At 30.0% G+C, this 20,870-nt stretch overlaps 1 protein-coding gene across 5 annotated transcripts in view; it reads right to left on the bottom strand.

The window, feature by feature from the left end:
• Positions 1-20,870, bottom strand: part of Gphn (gephyrin) — a 598,126-nt gene that overhangs the window by 200,669 nt on the left and 376,587 nt on the right. Inside the window, exon 9 of one of the 5 annotated variants that reach the window (XM_076850346.1) lies at positions 8,909-8,965. The exons of the other annotated variants lie outside the window; for them this stretch is intronic. Within the exon in view, the coding sequence (XP_076706461.1) occupies positions 8,909-8,965 (57 nt within the window). The remainder of the gene's footprint in view (positions 1-8,908; positions 8,966-20,870) is intronic. 5 annotated transcript variants of the gene reach the window in all.

Here is a 20,870-nt window from a genome sequence, read left to right on the forward strand (position 1 = left end):
ATAATTCCCTAAAGTGAGCACCAAAGCCAGTTCGGTATTTTGATTTATGATTTCCTGTTCTTACTATTACATTTTCAGTATTACTAGATGCCCGCCTTCTTGCTCTTCCTTTTCCTATATGTCAATACCAATACCATATAAAGTATAGAAACTTAAAACATAAAACTATTTGAGACATCTCTTTTATCTAGATGTTTCAATGATTTTCTCGAATAGTTATTTTGTCACTGATTTTTTTAAAGTTATTTTATACTTAAAAATCATGTTTAACCTTATGACGTGGCAGATTTCTTTCTTTCTTTCTTTCTTTTTTTTGAAACAGAGTCTTGCTGTGTTGCCCAGGCTACTCTTAAAAACTCCCAGGCTCAAGTGATCTCCCTGCTTCAGCCTCCTGAGTAGTTGGGACTATGAGTGGATCACTGTGCTGAACTAAGCTTTATTAATTAGAATTGGTAATTTTCTGACTTGTTCTTACTTTCTAGGTTATCATAGTGCCATGTTCAATTATGTGGCTTCTTCCTTCATAAAGGTTTTTTTGTTTTGTTTTCTCTTGTTTTGGTAATAAAGTTGAACTTAGGGGTACTATATTACTAAGCTACATCCCCAACCCTTTTATAAAAAAGACTGAGGCAGGGTTTGCTAAGGTGGCTCAAGTCCTCACTAAGTTGCTAAGGCTGGCCTCTAATTTGTGATCCTCCTGACTCAGCCTCCCTCTCAAGTAGGTGGGATTACAGCATGGATTACTACACCTGCCTCTTTTTTCTTTTTTTAGTAATTTTAATTGTAGATGGGTACAATACCTTTATTTAATTAATTTATTTTTGGTGGTGCTGAGAATTGAACCCCATGCTTTACACATGCAAGGCAAATGCTCTACCATTGAGCTACAACCCCAGCGCTACACTCAGCTCTTCGAAGTTTTACAATGCCATGTGAGCTAAAATTGTTCAGTATGTATTCTGTAGTTACAAATTGTGCATGAAATTTCAAGATACAAAGTTAGAACAAGGAAATGTAGAAGATAACAAATTGGAAGAATCAAAAACAACTTATCAGCTTTGTTCTTTAACTATATTTCTAGCACAACACTGCAGAATGTAAGAGGTGCTCAGTAAGTGTTTATTGAATGAATGAATGAATGAATATATTAACTCTTGTTTCATTTATCCTTGAAATAACTAAACTGATGAATTAATATTCAGAACTTTTGAAAGCTTAATTTCAAAAAATTTGTGATATGGCTGGGGGAACATTTCAGTGATAAAGCTTTTGTCTAGCATGTGTGAGGCCCTGGGTTCAATCCCTACTAATGAAAAAAAATAATATATTGTGATTTATAAGTATCAAGGCCACTTACTGCTTTGAGGTAGCTCTTAAAATATGCTCAATTCTATACATTTTAAGAAATTAAGCATTTTTCCAACCATACATATCTCATTCTCATAGGAGAATAGTCTTAAGAAAACTATGCTATGTCTGTTCTGTTTGAAACAGTTTGAGAACCTTGTTTTCTTTTTTTCTCAGTTCTCTATCTTTTATTATTGGGGAAAGTTACTTGTCAATGAGATCTTTTATTAGTGCCTTATTTTTGAATTAAAGTTAATTCTGAGAAGGTCAATTCTGCTTTGAGTATTAAGTACCTCATAGATGCATCATTTCCATTTCAAATTATTCCATTTCAAATGGTTATTTTATAAATATTAGAAGAGGACTTGATTTGAAGAATAGGATAAGATATACTATTCTTATGTTTTAGTAGAACCAAAAGCTTAAGAGAATTTTATTTACTTTTCACAGTAAAATTGATTTATTGTCATCAGCATTATAATTTATGATATTTATATACTTAATATTTATATATTTAATTTATATATTTAAAAGAAAACAGCCACCAAGATACTCAGGATGTTACCTAATTACTATAGTAAATAAATACATTTTTAAAATATAAATGAATGCCAAAATATCAAACAGGGAAGACTTAGGAAACTCAAACAATGTTCTGCATATAAGAACTGAAAGACATTGAAATTTACCTAAAGAAAATAGATTCTATAGACAAACAGATGTTTAGATATCTAAGGACTATTGATTATTTACTCTTTAAGAACTAATGTTCTATCTATTCATCCCTGCTCAAAATTGGCTGATTCAAAACAGATTACTTTCAGATTTTACATGCTATATATTAAAATGGTTTATATTACTTCATCATGTCAGGATATTTTTCTCAGTTATATAAAACTTTTTGTAGAGGTTATAAGATTTTAGGTAAGGTCCAATAGGCTATTTAGCATAAATCAAAAGTCCATCATGTGCTTCAGGGAATTAACTTTTTTAAAAAAATGCAATATATACAGAAAAAGTACTCATCACATTTTTAATAAATTTTGAATATGAGGAATGAATTTTAGTTTTATATTCTAAGTCCCCACAGGGACCCTTTCTCTTATCAAGAGAAGAATCTATAATATATACTCTTTATAATAATATTTTTCTTTTCTTTTTCTTTGGTACTGGTGATTGAACCTAGAGGTGCTCTACTATTGAGCTATATCCTCAGTCACTTTTTACTTTTTATTTTGAGACAGGTTCTTTTGTTAAGTTGCCCAGGCTGGCTTCGAATTTGCAATCCTCTTGTTTCAGTCTCCTCAGTTGCTTGGATTACAGAGGTCCAGCAATGTGTCCAGAAATAGTTTCATATTTGAAGACTCAGTAATGGTAATTCCATAGATTTACTTTGTGTGTATATGTGAGTGTGTGGGAGAGGTAGTATATGAAGAGAGAATAGAGAAAAAAAAAAGTAAAAAAAAAAATATGTGTGTGTGTGTGTGTGTGTGTAAACTATCTCAGGGGACTAACTCTTTTAAACATGAATCCATGCAGAATAATTAAAAACCATATCCAGAAAAATGAGCGGCTCTCCTTTCCTCAAGTTCTAAAATGAACATATTTTACAGTGTCTACTATAATCATTTTTTTTTTTTTTTTTTTTTTTTTTTTTTTTTTTTTTTTTTTAGTGGTACTAGGCATAGAATCCAAGGGCACTCTATCACTAAGTCACACCCCCAGGCCTTTTTATTTTATTTTGAGATAGGGTCTCTAAGTTGCTGAGGTTGACCTCAAACTTATGATCCTCCTGCCTCTGTCTCCCTAGTAGCTGGGATTATAGGCATGTGCCATCACACCCAGTTTATGTCAATTTATATTGAAACACTACATAGTTATAGCAAATCTTGGGAAACTTTTTTTTTGGTAAAAGATCAGAAAGAAAATATGGTAGGCATGTGCATTGTTGCAATTTCTTCTTTAACTATTCAACTCTCTCTCTGTTGCAGTCCAAAAGCTACAACTGAGTTGAATATGAAATGAAACAAAGATGAAGATGTAGATAATAGGCAAATGAATAAGCATGTCTATGTTTCATTAAAACTTTAATTTTGGACACTGAAATTTGAATTTCATATAATTTTTACATGTCACAAAATGTTCTTTTTTGATCCTCCAACCCCCACCATTTAAAAATGCAAAAATCATTCTTAACTAGAGCTGGGGATGTGGCTCAAGCGGTAGCGCGCTCGCCTGGCATGCGTGCGGCCCGGGTTCGATCCTCAGCACCACATACAAACAAAGGTGTTATGTCTGCCGAAAGCTGAAAAATAAATATTAAAAAATTCTCTCTCTCTCTCTTTCTCTTAAAAAAAAAATCATTCTTAACTAATGGGCCTACAAAAGGATGGGATTTGGCCTACAGGATGATTTGCTGACCCGAGTTATAGAACTCACTTAATGAATATAAAAGTGCAAATATCCCCAAAGATAATACCTATTCATTAAAACTGTAAGAAAGTAATTTAGAACTAAGGCTAAAGTGAAAATGCTGATCTTAAGAAACTTAAAAAAATTGCAGTCATGTAAATCATTGTATTAGCTCAACTTCCAAGTTCTAAATAACTTCCTTGTAAATTTACCTTGCATTATATTATCTAAACAAAGCATTAGTTTGCAGTATCTTATTCTGTGCTTTTCTATCTTAACACTGTCTGTACTGGTTTTTGATCCTATGCATTAACATTTGTGTTTTCCCTACTAGATTCATGTTCGATTAAATGGAAAATTTTTCTTATGTTGTTTTATTCTTTAGTCATTACTCTCAACACATTGATCAATCTAAGGATTTATAGAAATTTTTGCACTTATTAAATAAGGCAAATACTGCTTATATATTAACAGTTATTATTAAAATCACTAAAAACCCATTTAAGGATTCAAAATATCCTGCTCTGTAAATATAAAGAAAAAGATGACTCATTCTTAATTCAGAAACCAAGAGTCTAATACATCCTGCTTTTTGCTACAGAAGAGTCAATGTAGAATGAAAAATATGTTTACATATGAGAAATAAATAAGACAATATTATTCCAAAAATTACAAGGATCATTCATCAAGAGAATGCAGGGCTCTTTTTTTTTCTTGAAAAAAAATGTGTCTGTGTGTGTGTATGTATATATTTATATATATACATATACACTTAATGTTTTATATATAAATATGTATTTATATATATACATACACACACACTATGCATCATATAAATTGATGCATCAATGATTAATTAAATCCTGTCCCACAGCTCTGAATGATGTATCACATTCTCCAACTATTAAATAAAATGTTTAATTGGCAACCTGGTTCTGAAACTTTCACTTTACTGAAATTATTCCGTATTGTTTCAATGAATTGAAAGGTATCCAAATCCTTACTCTTGTTGTGTGAACACATGCAATAAATTTCCACAGAATGGAATGGTCACTGTTTGTCACTTCATTTTTAGAAAGAAAATCTGTTTAATTTGGTCTATGGTTCTGAGAATAACTTTATTTTTAAGCAACAATTTTTAATATACATGGCATACTTGAGGTATACTTGGGTAATAAGAATTAAAAAGTAAAGAAACTGAACACTTAGCTGAGACTTTGATTTGCAAGTTTTCTTAGTTGAAATTTTTAAATCTGGTAGTTAACAGATCCCTTAGAATGATATATCCCATATTTAATCTTTTACTGTAAAAATGTAATCAGAACAAAGTATTTCTGATTGAAATGGAACAAAATATGAAGATGTTGAGACTAGTTAATATATAGCAGTACAAGTGCTTAAAACAGAAATTAAACTTGTAATTTAATCCTAATTTTATACCAACTCCCTATCATGTAGACGTTAGCAAGTCTCGACTTTCTAGTCTTAATTTGACTAAAAGAAAAATATCAGTTCTCATGACTGGTTAGGGAAGAGCATGACACTAAAATACACGTATTGGAATATTTTAGAGGTTTCTAGGATAGTATTCAGCTATGCTTAGTCATAAAATTCATAATAACCTTTTTTTTAAACAACTGTGTAACAGATTCTAGGATCTGATTTTGGACAGTCTTTCAGATTCTATTAAGAATATACATAGAAAAGGACTGGCTCAAAAAAAGTAGAGAAATGGAAGATGTACAATTTCTTTTTCTGTTTAGCTATCAGAATTAATGACTGGTAATAGTAAAAACCACTAACTTTAGTAATCAGAAATGTAATATGGAGACATACATAATTATACATGGAATATAATTAAAAAGAGGCTGATATCTCAGAGAATTACCATTTTCCTAACTTTTATTCTATTTTTTAAATAACAAAATTACTATGGTAATATGAATTACATGAATGGTAATAATCTTTGGGGAAGTATATGAGGTGCTAGATTAATAGGAACTTTTTAGAAATCCCAGGAACAGGATGTCAAGGTTAAGTCATAAATTATTTAGTTTAATAATTTAATTATTTTGCTGTATTTAAATAATATACTATTTTAGAAAATTTTAACTTGACTTTTATTCAAGAGATACATTAAAAGGAAGACCAAGCATTCTAAAAGCCTGAATTATCTGTCATGAAAAATACTGTGTTAGTACTGTCTATATGATATGTACAGGATTGAGCGGCTGTGGGTATTGTTTTCCTCCAAAGGTTGTCTTTGGTATATGAACCTTTAGCTCAAGAATTTGTAATATGTTACATGAAGGTGTTCCTGGTGAAGAGAATTGCTGCTAATTTTCTTATTTTAAAACAAAAAATGACATAATTATTTTAAAATCTGAGTTAAGATTATAGTCTATTAACTCAGAATATATATGCCTACTTACTTGTCTGATTACCTATGATACTTTAACATTGATCATTTTCCTTGAAAAGTGAAATTGAATAATCAAAGCTCTACTCTTTGGGTCCAGTCCATAATTTATAATGTTGCTGACACATCCAACAAGGGACAAAAGAAATGGTTAATGGAAAAGCTCCAAATAGAAGTCCCCTGAAAAGAACATCAGAAAAGTGTATTGCTATAAAAGAAGCAATGATTTTGAAAATTTTTATTTTGCATTGGGGCCAAAATGTTATCAAATCAACTGCAATGTTAGTGTGTCTTAAGCATCCTCTATCCTGCCAATATAATCTTTATTTTACAATGTGAGCATGATGCTGTAGCTAGAAAAGAAAAAAAGAGGGGGAAAGAGACAGAAAGTAAAAAAGATGGAGATGAGAGGACAAACCAGTCAGATTTGGAATTACCAGTCAGCAGAAGTTTAAGGGGGAAAAAAATCATCAAGTGAAATCGTACATTTACTCTGAGAGAGTATCCTTTCACATTGCCTTCTAGGTGATCTCTGAGCTCCTCCAGCTTTCGATGGAGCTACATGTAAACATCAGAAAATGAATTGAAAAGGCAACTTGTTCTCTTTTCAGTTTTCCTTTTTTTCCTTTTAAAAATAAGATCATAGCATTATACATTTCTCACTGCCTTTGGCAAACATTTCAAAGCATCAAAGATCTTTGTATAACATAAGAAATACATGCTTAACAAACCCAAGACTGAGAAGCCAACATTTTACTTTATTTTTTAAATTAGAGTATCTTTTCTCCCCAGCATTAATGTAAACAAATACTATGACTATCCTTATAATTCCCAAGAGATTAACTTTAAATTTTTCTATTTGGCAGAAATATTGAGTAAATTTATTTAAAGAATATGAAATTTGCCTTTGTTTCTCAAACATACTTTTTAAAATTTAAGACTGCATCCATATTGAAATACCTAATGAAACTGTAAATATGTCAATTTGTTCTTAAGCAGATATGTGTATATACATAATTATACTGTATATACACTTAAAAGTAATAAACACACATTTATAACCTGATGTTCTATATATACCCAAAAGGTGAACTTGAGATAATCTCACACACACATACACACACACACACACACACATACAATTTCACATATAATCCAGTTTAAAGCAAAAGATGCTATAGTTATGGATGCCATTTTTTCCTTAATTAACTACCATAATTTTTAAAAATGTTGTACTGCACCCTCTCACTTGAATCTGTCATAATCCATATTCTAAACAATAATGGAATTATCTTCTCTTAAGGACAAGGTAAGATATGATACCTCACAAGCAGACAGTGAGGAATGCTACTGATATATCATCACATTTTCCTGAATGAAAAATCTTAAGTTGCCTTGTTTTTGAAATAAGCATACAATCAACACTTCCCACCCCTCTGATTATCCTTAGTGAAATAACATTTTAATATAATAGTTACCCACTATAAAGCAGTGTTAGAGAACAGAGAGGATGGCTTTTCAGGAATAAAGAACACAAACATACAAACACACCTTCATCCATGTGCACTGGTGTGTGCACACACAAATAAATAAATAAACAACAACAAAAAGTAAAACTAAGAAGGCAGAAGAGGCAACAAGAGAAAAGAGTGCAGAAGTTTGTGTTTCATAAATTGCTAAATGCAAATAAATTAGAGGTGTGTAAAATTTTGAAATGACTCAATATTAAGTCTCAAGGCAGTTACTGAATTTTAAGACACTTCAGTGCATTGAATTATTTGGTATTTTGATTAACAGTTACTATTACTGTAAAGACAAATGGGATTGAGTTATAAAAAAGTGCTTAACTTTGTGGGTGATTATTCTGCATGTTTTTAGAGTTCAGCAATTTTCTAACTTGCACTTATGGTGGCAGCATTAAGTGATCAATGACTATGTCTGTTTCTTAAGGGTGAGAACTTGCTTACCCTTTCATTATGATTAAATGTTAGGAGTACTGAGTGACCAAGATATATTGACCAAGTGGTATTTAGCCATTAGCAAATAGCTAAATCAGAAATCTACAAGTTGTATATTGTATACATGAATGGGTAAATGTTTAGATAAACCTGTGTAATGGCTATAGTTATATCAATTTTTTTTAAACTTAAAGAAAAAAAAAAGGGGGATTTAGAGTGTTTAAACACTTAGCTATATGTGGGCCCACTTACTAGCATCTTATAAAGTTCTTTTCTAGTTCCTAAGATTATATGTATTCAATACAATTATTAACTCACAACGATTTTTGTCTGGACTGAACTATAGCTGATAATGACACTAACATAGCATTTAATTTTTTACAACAAAAATGTTAAAAGGGGAAATAACATTCTAAAAATATATTAGTTCTCTGTGTAAGAGGATAATAACACACAATCAGTGACATCAGTCAGAGGAACGGTTTACTCTAGAACCCCAAATTATAGGCACCTGTAAGGAGGCAGTTGCCCTTTCTCTTGTTTGTGGTGCCATTCAAAGCTAGTTATTTGGCATCTTGCCTTCAGCTGGTTGCTCTATGTGTAGCTGAAACAAAAAAAAATAATATGACCCAACAGCCAATAAAAATAATTAAAATAAAAAAATGGGATGGTGAAAAATGGAAAAAGCCCCCTTCCTCCCACCACCCTCCAAAAAGGAAGAAGTGTAGGCTATAGACGAAATCTTGCCAAAAAATGTTAGAAACATATTTACTTTGAGGGATCCAACTCTACTAGCAACTCCTTTGCTTTCATCCGGCCGTCTAATTTGCTACAATGAGGGAAGATGGGTAAAAAAGACAGAATAAAGAAAAAGTGAACTTAAAAATTTTTCTACACATTATTAAGTAATACATGCAAAAACATTAATTGACTCTTTTAGGTACGTATTAGGAGGCCAAGGAGTTAATTAACCCAGAAGGCTGTATGACATGCTTTGTAAATAGGCTGACCACTAGAATTAAATCTTTGTTATGGCACTATTCCTGAGATGAGGAAATTGGCACTTACTTTTGGTTATCTTGGGGACTTCTGATGAAGCAGTATCTGCAGTAGTGTTACATTTGCATTTGGCTTACAAAAAACAAAGAATTACAAATATACCTATGCACTTATTCTTTTTCAGTCTTGAAGTGTTTATTCCATTGTAATACCAGAAAACCTCAATGGTATGACTAGAAACACGAGTGTTCTCTAAGTAAAAGGATCGGTCCTGACAAGCATCATTCTTGATAGACAACAGAGTGAAGCTCCTCTGCTTGCTGACCCAAGCATTGAGGTTGTTCAGCTGTCACTGAGATTCCCAATTAAACAATTGTGCTGCCCAACCAGAAAATTTTAATGCCAGACCAATGTTAGAAAGATTCACTCCTTCAAAGCTTTCTGTTATTTCAGCTGAATTTTCCTCATGTAAGATAGTGAAAATGAAAAGTAAAATTGCTATTTTTAAAAATTTGTTCCATACCATTATATAAGGAATAAAGGAAGATTCTCAATACAAAGTATCTTTCTAGATGAGGTGTTTTATAAATAGAGCTCTATAAGAACTAATGTTTTGGTGAAAGAGGGAAACAAGCCAAAGAATAAAAAGTAAAAAATAAAAAGGGTGTGTATGAGTGTGGAAGTTTCAGATCAAGTGGTTTTTTCCTATTCTCCTTCATTTTCTGTGTTGCTAGGGATTGAACCTTTGCTACATGCAAGGCAAGAAACCAATGATTTTGTAATATAAATTCCTGCAACTGAAGAATAAGGTCTCAATTCACACCAGCATGGGTGAAGTTAGACATGTTGTTCCTTATTTATCAGCAGATAGTAGAAGAAATATCAGTGTGATGCCAAGTCCCTAGCTTTAAAAATCTCAGAAAAATAAATAATACCAGAAAACATCTATGGTATACTAAAAACATAAGTGTTCTCTTAAAATAAGAAAACTAGCTATAACTACAAAAGTTTATTTCTTGGAAGCAGGATATACATTGTCTCATTCCTTTTAGGAATGTCCCTTTTAGGAATGTCTCATTCCTTTTAGGAATGCACAGGAGATTGATGAGAAAACTGAATTTTTGTTTTGAAAAAAAGCATCTTTGTACATTAGAATTACATCAACTTTTGGTTTTACGTGATATAAATAGTTTGTGTTAATGTTTCATCATTAAATAAATGTTTTGACTAAAAGATAATCATCAATTCTCACTCTTTTTAGTCAAACAGAATTGCCAAATTTAGAAAAAATGCAAATGAATGAGATCATCAACACTTGATGACCTCTCAAGGGAGAGTTAATTCACAGTGAGTTCATAATATTTACTCACTTACTTGTGCTATTTCCTTTTAATCTCAGAGAGCACCTTCATTTGGAAAGCTGTCTCTCATCTTAAATGGAGACTCACAATATTTGAAATATAGTCTTGATAGTTTCCTATAAAAATAGAATCTAATGCCTTTCTAAAGGTTTTTAGAAACTGTGAAGATTTTTGAATTATTATACAATAACAAGTGCACACTATTTTCTACACTGTTCTTTATTTCTAAAAGGCTTAAAATTGTATTAATTCAGCAACATGAGTTGTCTTCTTCAAGGTTACAGGGGAGGCTAATTACAAGTCTAGGAACAATACCCACCATTGCTGATTTCTAGTTTGAACTTGTATTCCCTAATAGGTCTAGGAATAAATGGGGCTTGAAAAAAAATTGATGTTTATAAAAAGATGTAAATTTGTATGTCTGTCTATTTCTCCATCTATGTAACAAATTTTATCTGCTAATATATTTATATATAAAAGAAAAATTCTCTGTTTCATTTCAGTTCCAAATGTAAGCACAAGCACAGAAATTTAAAGAATAAATTATAAGAGAAAAAAAGACAGTTACTCCTGAACTCTGAATGTTAAAAATAGATCATAGAACTGATATAAAGACTCTGGGAACAATTTATTAATGCTTGACATCACCTTTTGACCACAAGCCTGCTTATGAAACTATTATTAAAGAAAGACTAGAAAACCAATGTGGTTTTTAAAGCCAGAAGTGGTGGCAAATCAAGTTTCATGGTATTTTTCTTTTTTCTTTTTTGGTGGCTCCTGAAACAGATAAAAATACCTAATACTGAAAAATTTCAGAAAGAATTGGAGAAAGGTTTGTAAATATAAACTCAAATTTGAATAATGGGAAAAAGTGAAATTAACAGGTTTAAAATGTAATATCTTCATTTATCCTAGTCAACTTTTAATGGTTAATTATAATGGAATAGTATAATTCAAGTGTCTGATAATTTTTCAGACAATAATTTAAAAAACCATAAGAGTAGAATTTGGATAAGATGGATTCATTTACTTTATTATAATGTACAAGCCTCACCTTGTTAGCTTCTTTTTGAATACTTTTCTATAAAGCCAAACATTCTCTGTCATTAGATAAATAGTTTGCATAGCTTGAATATTCCTTACCCAAAATGTTTGGAAGTAGAAGTCATTCTACTTAATAGAATATTTTGGATTTTGGAATATTTGCATAGATTTTACTGGTTGAACATCCCTAATCCTGAAATCCAAATTACTCCAAAATCTGAAACTTTGAGTCCTACCAGGACACTCAAAATGTTTAAGATTTTGGAACATTTTGAATTTCAGATTTTCTGATTAGGGGTGTTTTGTCTTGTTTTTATTGTACAGGGGATGATTGAACCCAGGAGTGTTTAACCACTGAGTCACATATCTAACCCTTCTTAATTTTTATTGGTAGTCAACCTGTATTACACATAGGATCATTGCAATATGAAGCAAGTTTGAGAATTTGATGTTAAAAATTATGAGGATTACCAAGTCTGTTGAGATTATTAGAATATTTACATCATGGAAATCAACTTACTACACTAAAGAAATCTTACAAGCAAATAACCAAGAGATCAAAAAATTTCAATCATCTATTCAGTCTCTTAGTTAGAATATTTTAAACAAAATGTCCATTAGAAATATTCTGAAAATACCATACTACACTGTACCATTTCTTTTGTAATATTTGGGAACTCTTTCTTTATGGATTAATTACTGATGTAGCTATATTCAGGGATCATTAACAGCATGAGGCCTAGTGAAATAATTCTGCCATTTGTGTTTACCTTTTCTCTAAGAATATGAATTCTAGAAATTCCATGTAACACAAGAAATTGCCTGGATCCTAATCTAAAATGATGTCCATTCACTTTCATTTAGTCCACTTTTCTAAAACTAAGCTTACTGCAAAACAATTTCTGTTGTTACTAAGATAGAAAACTAACGCCACTCTGACTTTTGTGGAAATAATAAAAAATTTAAATGCTATATTTTTCATTAAAATTAGATTACACTTTGGAGTAGAAAGCCTACTTTAAAAAAATTTTTAAAAATAAAATATGAAATTAAAAAAATTTAGGCTTATGCAGTTATGTTAAGGTGGCTCCTATATAACTGGGCATAGACATTTACAGTTTGCTTCAGTTATAAGATGCTTGATGACAATATTTTAGAAAAGGTTATATACTTTGTTTTACTAATGAGGAAATTGATGTCTTGAGCACTTCACTGGTTTTCTGAACATATTAATTAAAAAGAAAAGCATAGCTGCTGTTAAATTCTCCACTCTCAGGTCTTTCCTCTAAATTTAGGCTCTTGCCTATGGAAAGGAGAATAATGTAGGTCTCCTTTCTCCCCATGATAATATTTTATATTTATTTAGATTAAGATTGCATAGATAAAACATTTCTTCTTGTTTGCCCTAAACACTGGATCATCTTATTTTTAGAAGTATCTAATTTACTTTTAGCTACCTTGAGAGACAAAATTTTAACCATATGATATTATACACCGCTTTAAAAATATTATAGGTATCAATGATATATAAATTTTTTTTACTTAAAAATTGCTTATCTTCCAACTAATATCACTGAGTATACACTGATATAGCTATAGATTATTTCTGGTAGCTATAATTTGAAGGAGTAGATTTTTTAAAAAAAGTTTTGCTTAGGAGAACAATAGTTAGGGCTAGGGCTGTAGGTCAGTGATAGAGCACTTGCCAAATATATTTGAGGTCCTGGGTTTGATCCCCAATACGAGGGGTGGGGTCGGTTCAGCATTAAACAAATTCCTATAAATAAAGAAGTATACTTTAGGGCTTTGGTTAATATTACACTTTACTACATTATTCATTTTATATTATTCAGTTCTTTAAAAAAACTGATGTAAAACAACTGTTTCATTTGTGATTTATTAAAACAAAGTAAAAAATAGTGAATAAATAAGTAAAAGTTAAAAAAAATGAGGACAAGTGTATCAAGGAAAAATAATTACTCTAGTGTTTCTGGAGGAAAGACAATGAGATTATAAAACTAAGCAAATAAATGCATAAAAAAGGAACATTATAGAGAATAAGGAGAAAATGAGAAGTAAAAAATTAGAATCTTCATACAAGTTACAGATTCTCTATACCCTTCCTACTCCCATATATTTTTATCCTTAGGAAATTGTCTTTTAAAAAGGTTTTCACTTCTCATTGTTTATTAACATTTGTAGTCATTAATTTTTACTTTATATAAATTTATAATTGTGATTCTTCAATTCTATAATAGCTTTGATTCCAAGAAAATATTGTCTATATAAAATCAGCCTTTTAAACAAGTTATTTCCTATATGTTAGTCAGAATCAATTCAATCATGTATTTTTAGACAAATTTTTATCTGCTTAAAAATATAAAGCCTATCTTTTATGGTATGAATTATTAGGCATCTTAAAATATATAACTTGTAAAGAGTATATTATATGTTATATGTTCTTTAAAAATTTATTGTTTATTTGTATATGAGTCAGAAAAAAAATTCTATAACCTTTTTTTAAGATTACAGAACAACAGATGTGCATCTACAAGTTATTTAACCCATACACATTAAGGCTATTTCTCATTTTTATGAATATTAATAATGATGTGGGAAATAATCTTGTACATAATCTTTGATGACCTCTGAAATTTTTGCATAAATTTCTAAAAACAATGCGGTATATTAAAACAAGACTTTTAACCTTCTTTGTGAGTGTGTATGCAGTACAAATAAATACATTTTAAGCCAATGTATACTTGTTGATTAAAAGGCTATATAAATTTATTTTCTTACTTGTGTGAATAGGAATACTCATATTGCTGCTCACTATAGCACTGACAATTATAATTTAAAGATAGTTATTAATTTGCAACATTTGTGTTGTTTTAAGTTTTCAGAAATTTCTAATTAGGGCACTTTTTTCATATATTTCTTTATCTATTTTTATAGGCGGCTACAGGGGATTTGCATGCCTCTTCCTGTCCTTTAATCATTCTATTATTTTTTTTCTACAGGATTAGAAAAACTCTTTGAGTCTATCAATTCTTTGTCTGACATATTTGTTATAAATATTTTATTTTTGTATCAATGCCACTATAGCTCCTTGAGGGCAGAGTTAATAAGTAAACCTATTAATTGCTATATCTCCAACACAGTACAGTATTTGACATATAATGTATAATACAAAATATTCAGAGTCAACTTCTGAATTAATATGTTTTATCCTTAATAAAAAGTTAGAATGAATAAGGAAACCTGATAATCCTAACATTTTGGGCTAGAAAATGTCTGGCTAATCTTTAAAATATGTGTAATTTAAATATATGAAGATCTACAGAATAGTTTTGAGATATACTCTCTAATAAAGTCATCAATGGGACATGGATAGTTAATTATACAGATTTAAATCATGACTATATCTAATCAATTTTGTTGCTGAAATGATGTCACAGGTAATTTTTATTTCTGCATTTGCAGAAAGTATTACCAAAGTATTAATTTTATTTATAGCAACCAAAGCTGAAAGCTAGTTTTTTGTTTATTTGGTACTATTGGGACTGAATCCAGGGGCTCATGCATGCTAGGTAAACATGAATAACATATATATCTGCCACTGATATATATCTTCAGATCTTTTAAAATTTTATTTTGAGACAGGTTCCTGCTAAATTGTTTAAGCTGAACTCAAATTTGTTTGTTTTGCCTGTAGTTGGGATTACAGGCATGTTATACCACACCCAGTTGAAAACTAGAATTTTAAATTTCATTATTTCTTGTACTTCTACAGTTTGCTTCCTATAACTTGAACAAAAATCTAGGGTATACCAAGAGAAGTCAACATTCCATTCAACAGAGACAAGTCTGATTTAAATGAGAAAGATTTTAAGGAAATTAGTATATATTTAATAGATAATCTCAAACTTTATGTACTAACATAGAAGGCAAAGCTAAAATAAATGTATTTTTTCTATATTACTTGGAGATTAATAAAATATCAGGAAGAAGGGCTAAAAAGAATATTTATTCAGTTGGAAGAACTATGCCAAAAGAATAAGATAACAGGCCTGTGACACGCTTTAAAGCCTATTTCATTTAGTATCTTGATGTTACAGATATAGAAACTAAGCTCTACTAGCTCTTATAAAGACATACAAATTTTAGGCTAGGACTTATGCTCATTATTTAGTGCCTCGTAGTGCAATAATTTTACATACTCAATGTTGTTATCTTTTCAAACAACTTTGGGTCCATAATTTTTAGGGGGTTGCCAGTAAATCATGTAAATGCAAATGCTAGAAACAGCTTCTTCCAATATAATATTAAGTTGAATTCATAAAAAAGCAAAAATAATTTATATTGATATCCATGTAAATTTTATGAATCATGAGCCTAGAAGTTCTGCATATATTCTCAATAAAGGTAGAGTTAACACAAGTTGCTCAGTTTAATTAGGACACTACTCCAAAATATTTAACTTCCAAAAGATTGCCAATAGTATTGTTTTTAAAACAGGAAAATAGAAAAGAACAAAATATCTAAATTAAGATCTAATGAAAAATTTATGCACATTTATTAGTTAAAATTAAAAATAAAAATAATTTTGTAAAATAGTATTTATTCATTATTTTGTAAAATATTATTTATTTATTATGCTCTACCAGTTTAAAATAATTACACTATGGGGCACTAAATAATGAGCACAAGTCCTAGTCTAAAATTTTTATGTCTTCATAAGAGTTAGTTGAGCTCAGTTTCTATATCTCTAATATCAAGATACTAAACTATAAATCCAGCCTTTTTTATTTTTTTTTTAAATTTTGAGACAGGATCTTGCAAATTGTCCAGGTTGACACTAAACTTGTTATCCTCCTGCCTCAGTTTCCTGAGTAGCTGGGATTATACAGGTGTGTTTCAATGAGCACAGGTTTATAAGAAAATGTGAAGTATATAAAGATGTTCATGACATAAAAAGATGTTTATATTATTAAATGAACAAGATAAGTTACAGTTTAAAGACAATAGCTAATATTTATTGAGTATTTTATTTCAAACACTATGCTAAGTGATTTATCTGCATTTTAAAATTTAATTCTTAAAATAATACTATGAGGCAAACACTATTATTATCATTTTTTTTTTGGCACTGAAGATGGAACCCATAGGTGATTAATCACTGAGTCACATCCCAAGTCCTTTTTATTTTTTTTTTTATTTTGAGATGGTTCTCGCTAAATTGCTTAGATCCTTGTTAAGTTACTGAGGCTGGCTTTGAACTTGCAATCCTCCTGCCTGAGCCTCCTGAGTTGCTGGGATTATAGGTGTGCAATACTATACTGGGCTGTGACAATCAGTATTATTATTTTTCATATTATGGATGAGATAATTCAGGTTATAGAGGTGAAATAACTTTCTGAAAGTCACATATTTAGGAAGTGATAAAATTGTGATTCATCACCAGGCCCACTGGACTCTAGAACTTGAACTCTTGATTACTGCCTTTCCATTGTGACAAAATATTTGAATGCATAGGAAAAAAAACCAGATTGATACTTAGCAAAACTTTAATAGTGATTTTTTTTATAATGAAGGGCATTTTGTGATACATTTTTTAATACTGCATTTTCTAATTTTTCAAAGTGAGCATATAAATTACTTTTGCATTTTTATTTTAAAATTAAAAAACTCATACAACTTATACTTTGTCCTAGCTATAAAATTGTTACTTACATGTTTAATAATTTCTGGTTTGTTTTATCTTAAGAGGTTTCAAATCTCATTTTAAAATTCAGATTTCAGAGTGGTAATTATACATTTCATAGTTAACTTATACCTAGCTTCAATAATGGGCAAAATTCTGTAAATACTGAATAATTGTAAAGGGATGAGTGCATTCCATTTTAAGTATCATTATAAAAGCATAGGGGAATCTTAGACAAATAAAGGCACAAATCCATGTAAAATCCTAAATATATAGCAGAATGTTATAGAAAAATGAAAATAAATGAAAAACTCAAAGTTAATAGCAAAATATAATATTATCTAATTTCAGTTTTATCAAAATGAAACGTTCTACAATATGGGCTATGTCTTTTACTCATTAAAAAGTAAAAGAAATTCTTTTATTTGAAGTTTCAATATTATGTTTCACTATCATATCAGAACAAATATAAAACAAGCAGGTTGTTATAAAGGAGGAGACACTAGACAATAATGAATTAGAGCAGAAGTGGGTTACTCAAATGTCTGTGGGATCAGGCATTGAATGTAAATGAGTAAATAATCTAGAGGATCTAAAGAATGCCAACTAAGTATGGGTTTATGTCAGTGCTAGTCCAGCAAAGTTGATCTGAGTTTTAAGGAGCTTCTGAAAAAAAATGTGTCACTTTTACTTGAAATTTATTCCTTCCTTCTTTCCTTTATTTGTCTTCTCTCTCTGCTACCTCCCACCACCCCTACTCTTTTGCTGGGGATTGAACCCGGGGCCTTGTTCATGCTAGACAACTACTCTACCACTGAGCTACACCAGCCCTGAAATTTCCCAAATTTTAAATGCTTCAAACTATTTTTAAAAATGAGCCCTCCTTACTATATCCTCAACAAAAACTATCTGTGAACAAAAAGATTATTATTTAAGAAAGGACTTTGTGTGTTTCCTGTGGAAAATTAGTTGTACTCAAATGTAGAAAGTAGAATCACACTGAAAGTGAATAGGGCCAACTAGAAATGTCATGAAGTTTTTTCTCATTTTGAATCAGAGTAACTTTTCCCTGCCCAAGAATCAGACTAGATTATAGAGCCCAAGTAAACTATTTACAATACTGAAGCATAATACTGATAATCATTTACATAAAGGATCAGATCTTTTGGACTGAAAACACAACAGTAAGATTGTCTTTATGGAAAATATATAAAAAAAGATTCAACATACATCATTTTGACTCACAAGATTTTCAAGAAACATATGCCAGTTTGTTAATTTCTTTACATCACTGCTAGCTAAGTGTGGTTTATGAACCCATTAGGGTTTCTGAGAACTTTTCAGTGGTTTACAAAATCAAAGTTATTTTGCTAATAGTAATAAGACATTATTTGCATTTTTTGCTATGTTGACATTTGCATTGATAGTATAAAACCAATGGTGAATTGGCAGTTTAGTTCAAATCAAGGAAGTGGATCTAATAGTATGAATAGTCATGTGTTATTCACTGTTGTGTACTAAGAATTTGTTTAAAAAAATCTAGTTTCATTTAACATTGTCCTGAATGAAACAGTAAATATTAACCTAATTATATTAATGCAACTTGATTGTTGAGTGTTACAAAGTAGTAAGTATGAATTAAATACTTCTACTGCATACCAAAGGATGCTGGTTGTCTCAAGAAAAAGCACTTTATGCAACTCTTTAAGTTATAAGCTGAACTAGCCAGTTTTTATATAAACACCATTTTTTACCTGAAAGAATTAAAAAAATAACCATTTCAATCATGATTATTAAGATTTAGATGTCTGGTATACATTTTCTTAAAAATGAACAAAGTGAAACTGTCAATCCAAGAAATACTGACAGTATTTTTTTTTGCCAAAGATAAACGTCTAGATCCTAAGAAAAAATAAGTTATAGAAAATGTGTATCTGTTACTTTAAGCACTTCTAATACTTTGAAAGTTTTTAGATAAGCTGGGTGGTTATATTAACAAGGATGTTTTCTTGATATAGTAAAATAAAATACATCAACACTTGGAAGAAATTATACTTTTAAAATGACAGACATGTTAGAAAATTATGCCTGGGTAAAATATCCATTCAAAATGTAAGATAGATCAATGTATTTGAGCATATTTGCACAAAAGACAACTTATTTTTTTAAAATCAAGAATATTTTTTATTTATTTTTTTTCACTAATTCAATGGTTTCTGATCTTTTTGTTGATTCTATGTATAGAACCATATATTTCTATGTTATTAACAGCTGAACAGACACTAATATGTCTATGCTGAAAGAATTTAAGATAAAAACAAAGAAAGCTGATGTTTAGTCTTCTTATTTTGTTTAGGCTCTTAAAAATGGCAGAAAATAACTTTGGGGCACAAGTAGGACCTTGATTTAGGCTAGAATTTTGGAAACTAAATGAAATTATCCAGAGACTTGGGAATCTCAGAGTTGGTCAATGCATTAGCCATATGACATAATCATTTGCATTCAATGGAAAACAGTGACAATAAGGAAGAGTTTTTAAAAAGCAACATTACTAGGAGAAAATACCAGGGAAGATTATGTTGATACTGGATAAATAATGTCATTTTTATGAGTAAAGGAAATCATATTGCCCTTCAGATTCATACATTAAAAACCTCGAATTTAAGAAAGTAGTTCATCCAGTGTAATCTATTTTTTTTCTCAAAGAACAATAATAAAAACCTGCAAAAAAGTTGTAACTCTGCATTCTGTTTGCATATACAGTTAGACAATGGTGTACTAAGGAACATACTCTTCACACAAAGATATTTCAAAAACATACTTTAAAGTCACCATATGAATTTTAGTTCAAGAATATATTAATACAATTTAGATTTTTTTCTCAGAGGAAAATATCAACTTTTTAGTTAGTCTGGGCACAAAATTCTTTTCCCACTTTTAAGGTATAAGAGAATATGTAATTATAAACTACATTTACTTAAAGTTAAATTTCAGTTGTTTAGGGAATAAAAGAATAAAATTAACCTTTAAAAATATTCTGAAGTTTAATAAAGTCTAAAGAGAATAGTAAAATGATTGAAATTTTATAGTTTTTCTTTTATTATTTTTGACCTTAAGCTTCCTAATTTAATTTCTAAATAGAGATGCTGTTGCCCTTCATAATTGAAAATCAGCAGTCACTTAATTTGTGAATTATACTTATTTTAAAAGAGAAGATACCTGTTAGAGAATTATTCTTTCATCATACCTTTTTTTGAAGACTATCATTATTTTCATACCTGAATGCTCTAGATACTGCTTAAACTTGTTTAAATAGAATCTACATACCATTTCACTTCTTTTGCTTAGGCAATGAAAGACTAAAATCCCCAGTTTGTAGTTAGAAGATTCACTGTCATAAAGCAAGAGGAGTGAAAATCATTCATCATTCAGTCAGATTTTATTTTATTTGTTGGAGAAAATACCATTCTATGAATAATCGTTTAGAATAGAAAATATATTAGACTTTGATAAGTTTACTAGAAGAAAAAAATCAAAACAGCATATTTTATAGAGAGATCTTGCTCTTATAGTAAAAGAAACTTAAAGGATCAAAAAACAATCTATATTGCAGTATGCATATAAAA

This window comes from Callospermophilus lateralis, chromosome 3 (genome assembly GCF_048772815.1).
Source record: "Callospermophilus lateralis isolate mCalLat2 chromosome 3, mCalLat2.hap1, whole genome shotgun sequence".
Classification (NCBI taxonomy): domain Eukaryota; kingdom Metazoa; phylum Chordata; class Mammalia; order Rodentia; family Sciuridae; genus Callospermophilus; species Callospermophilus lateralis.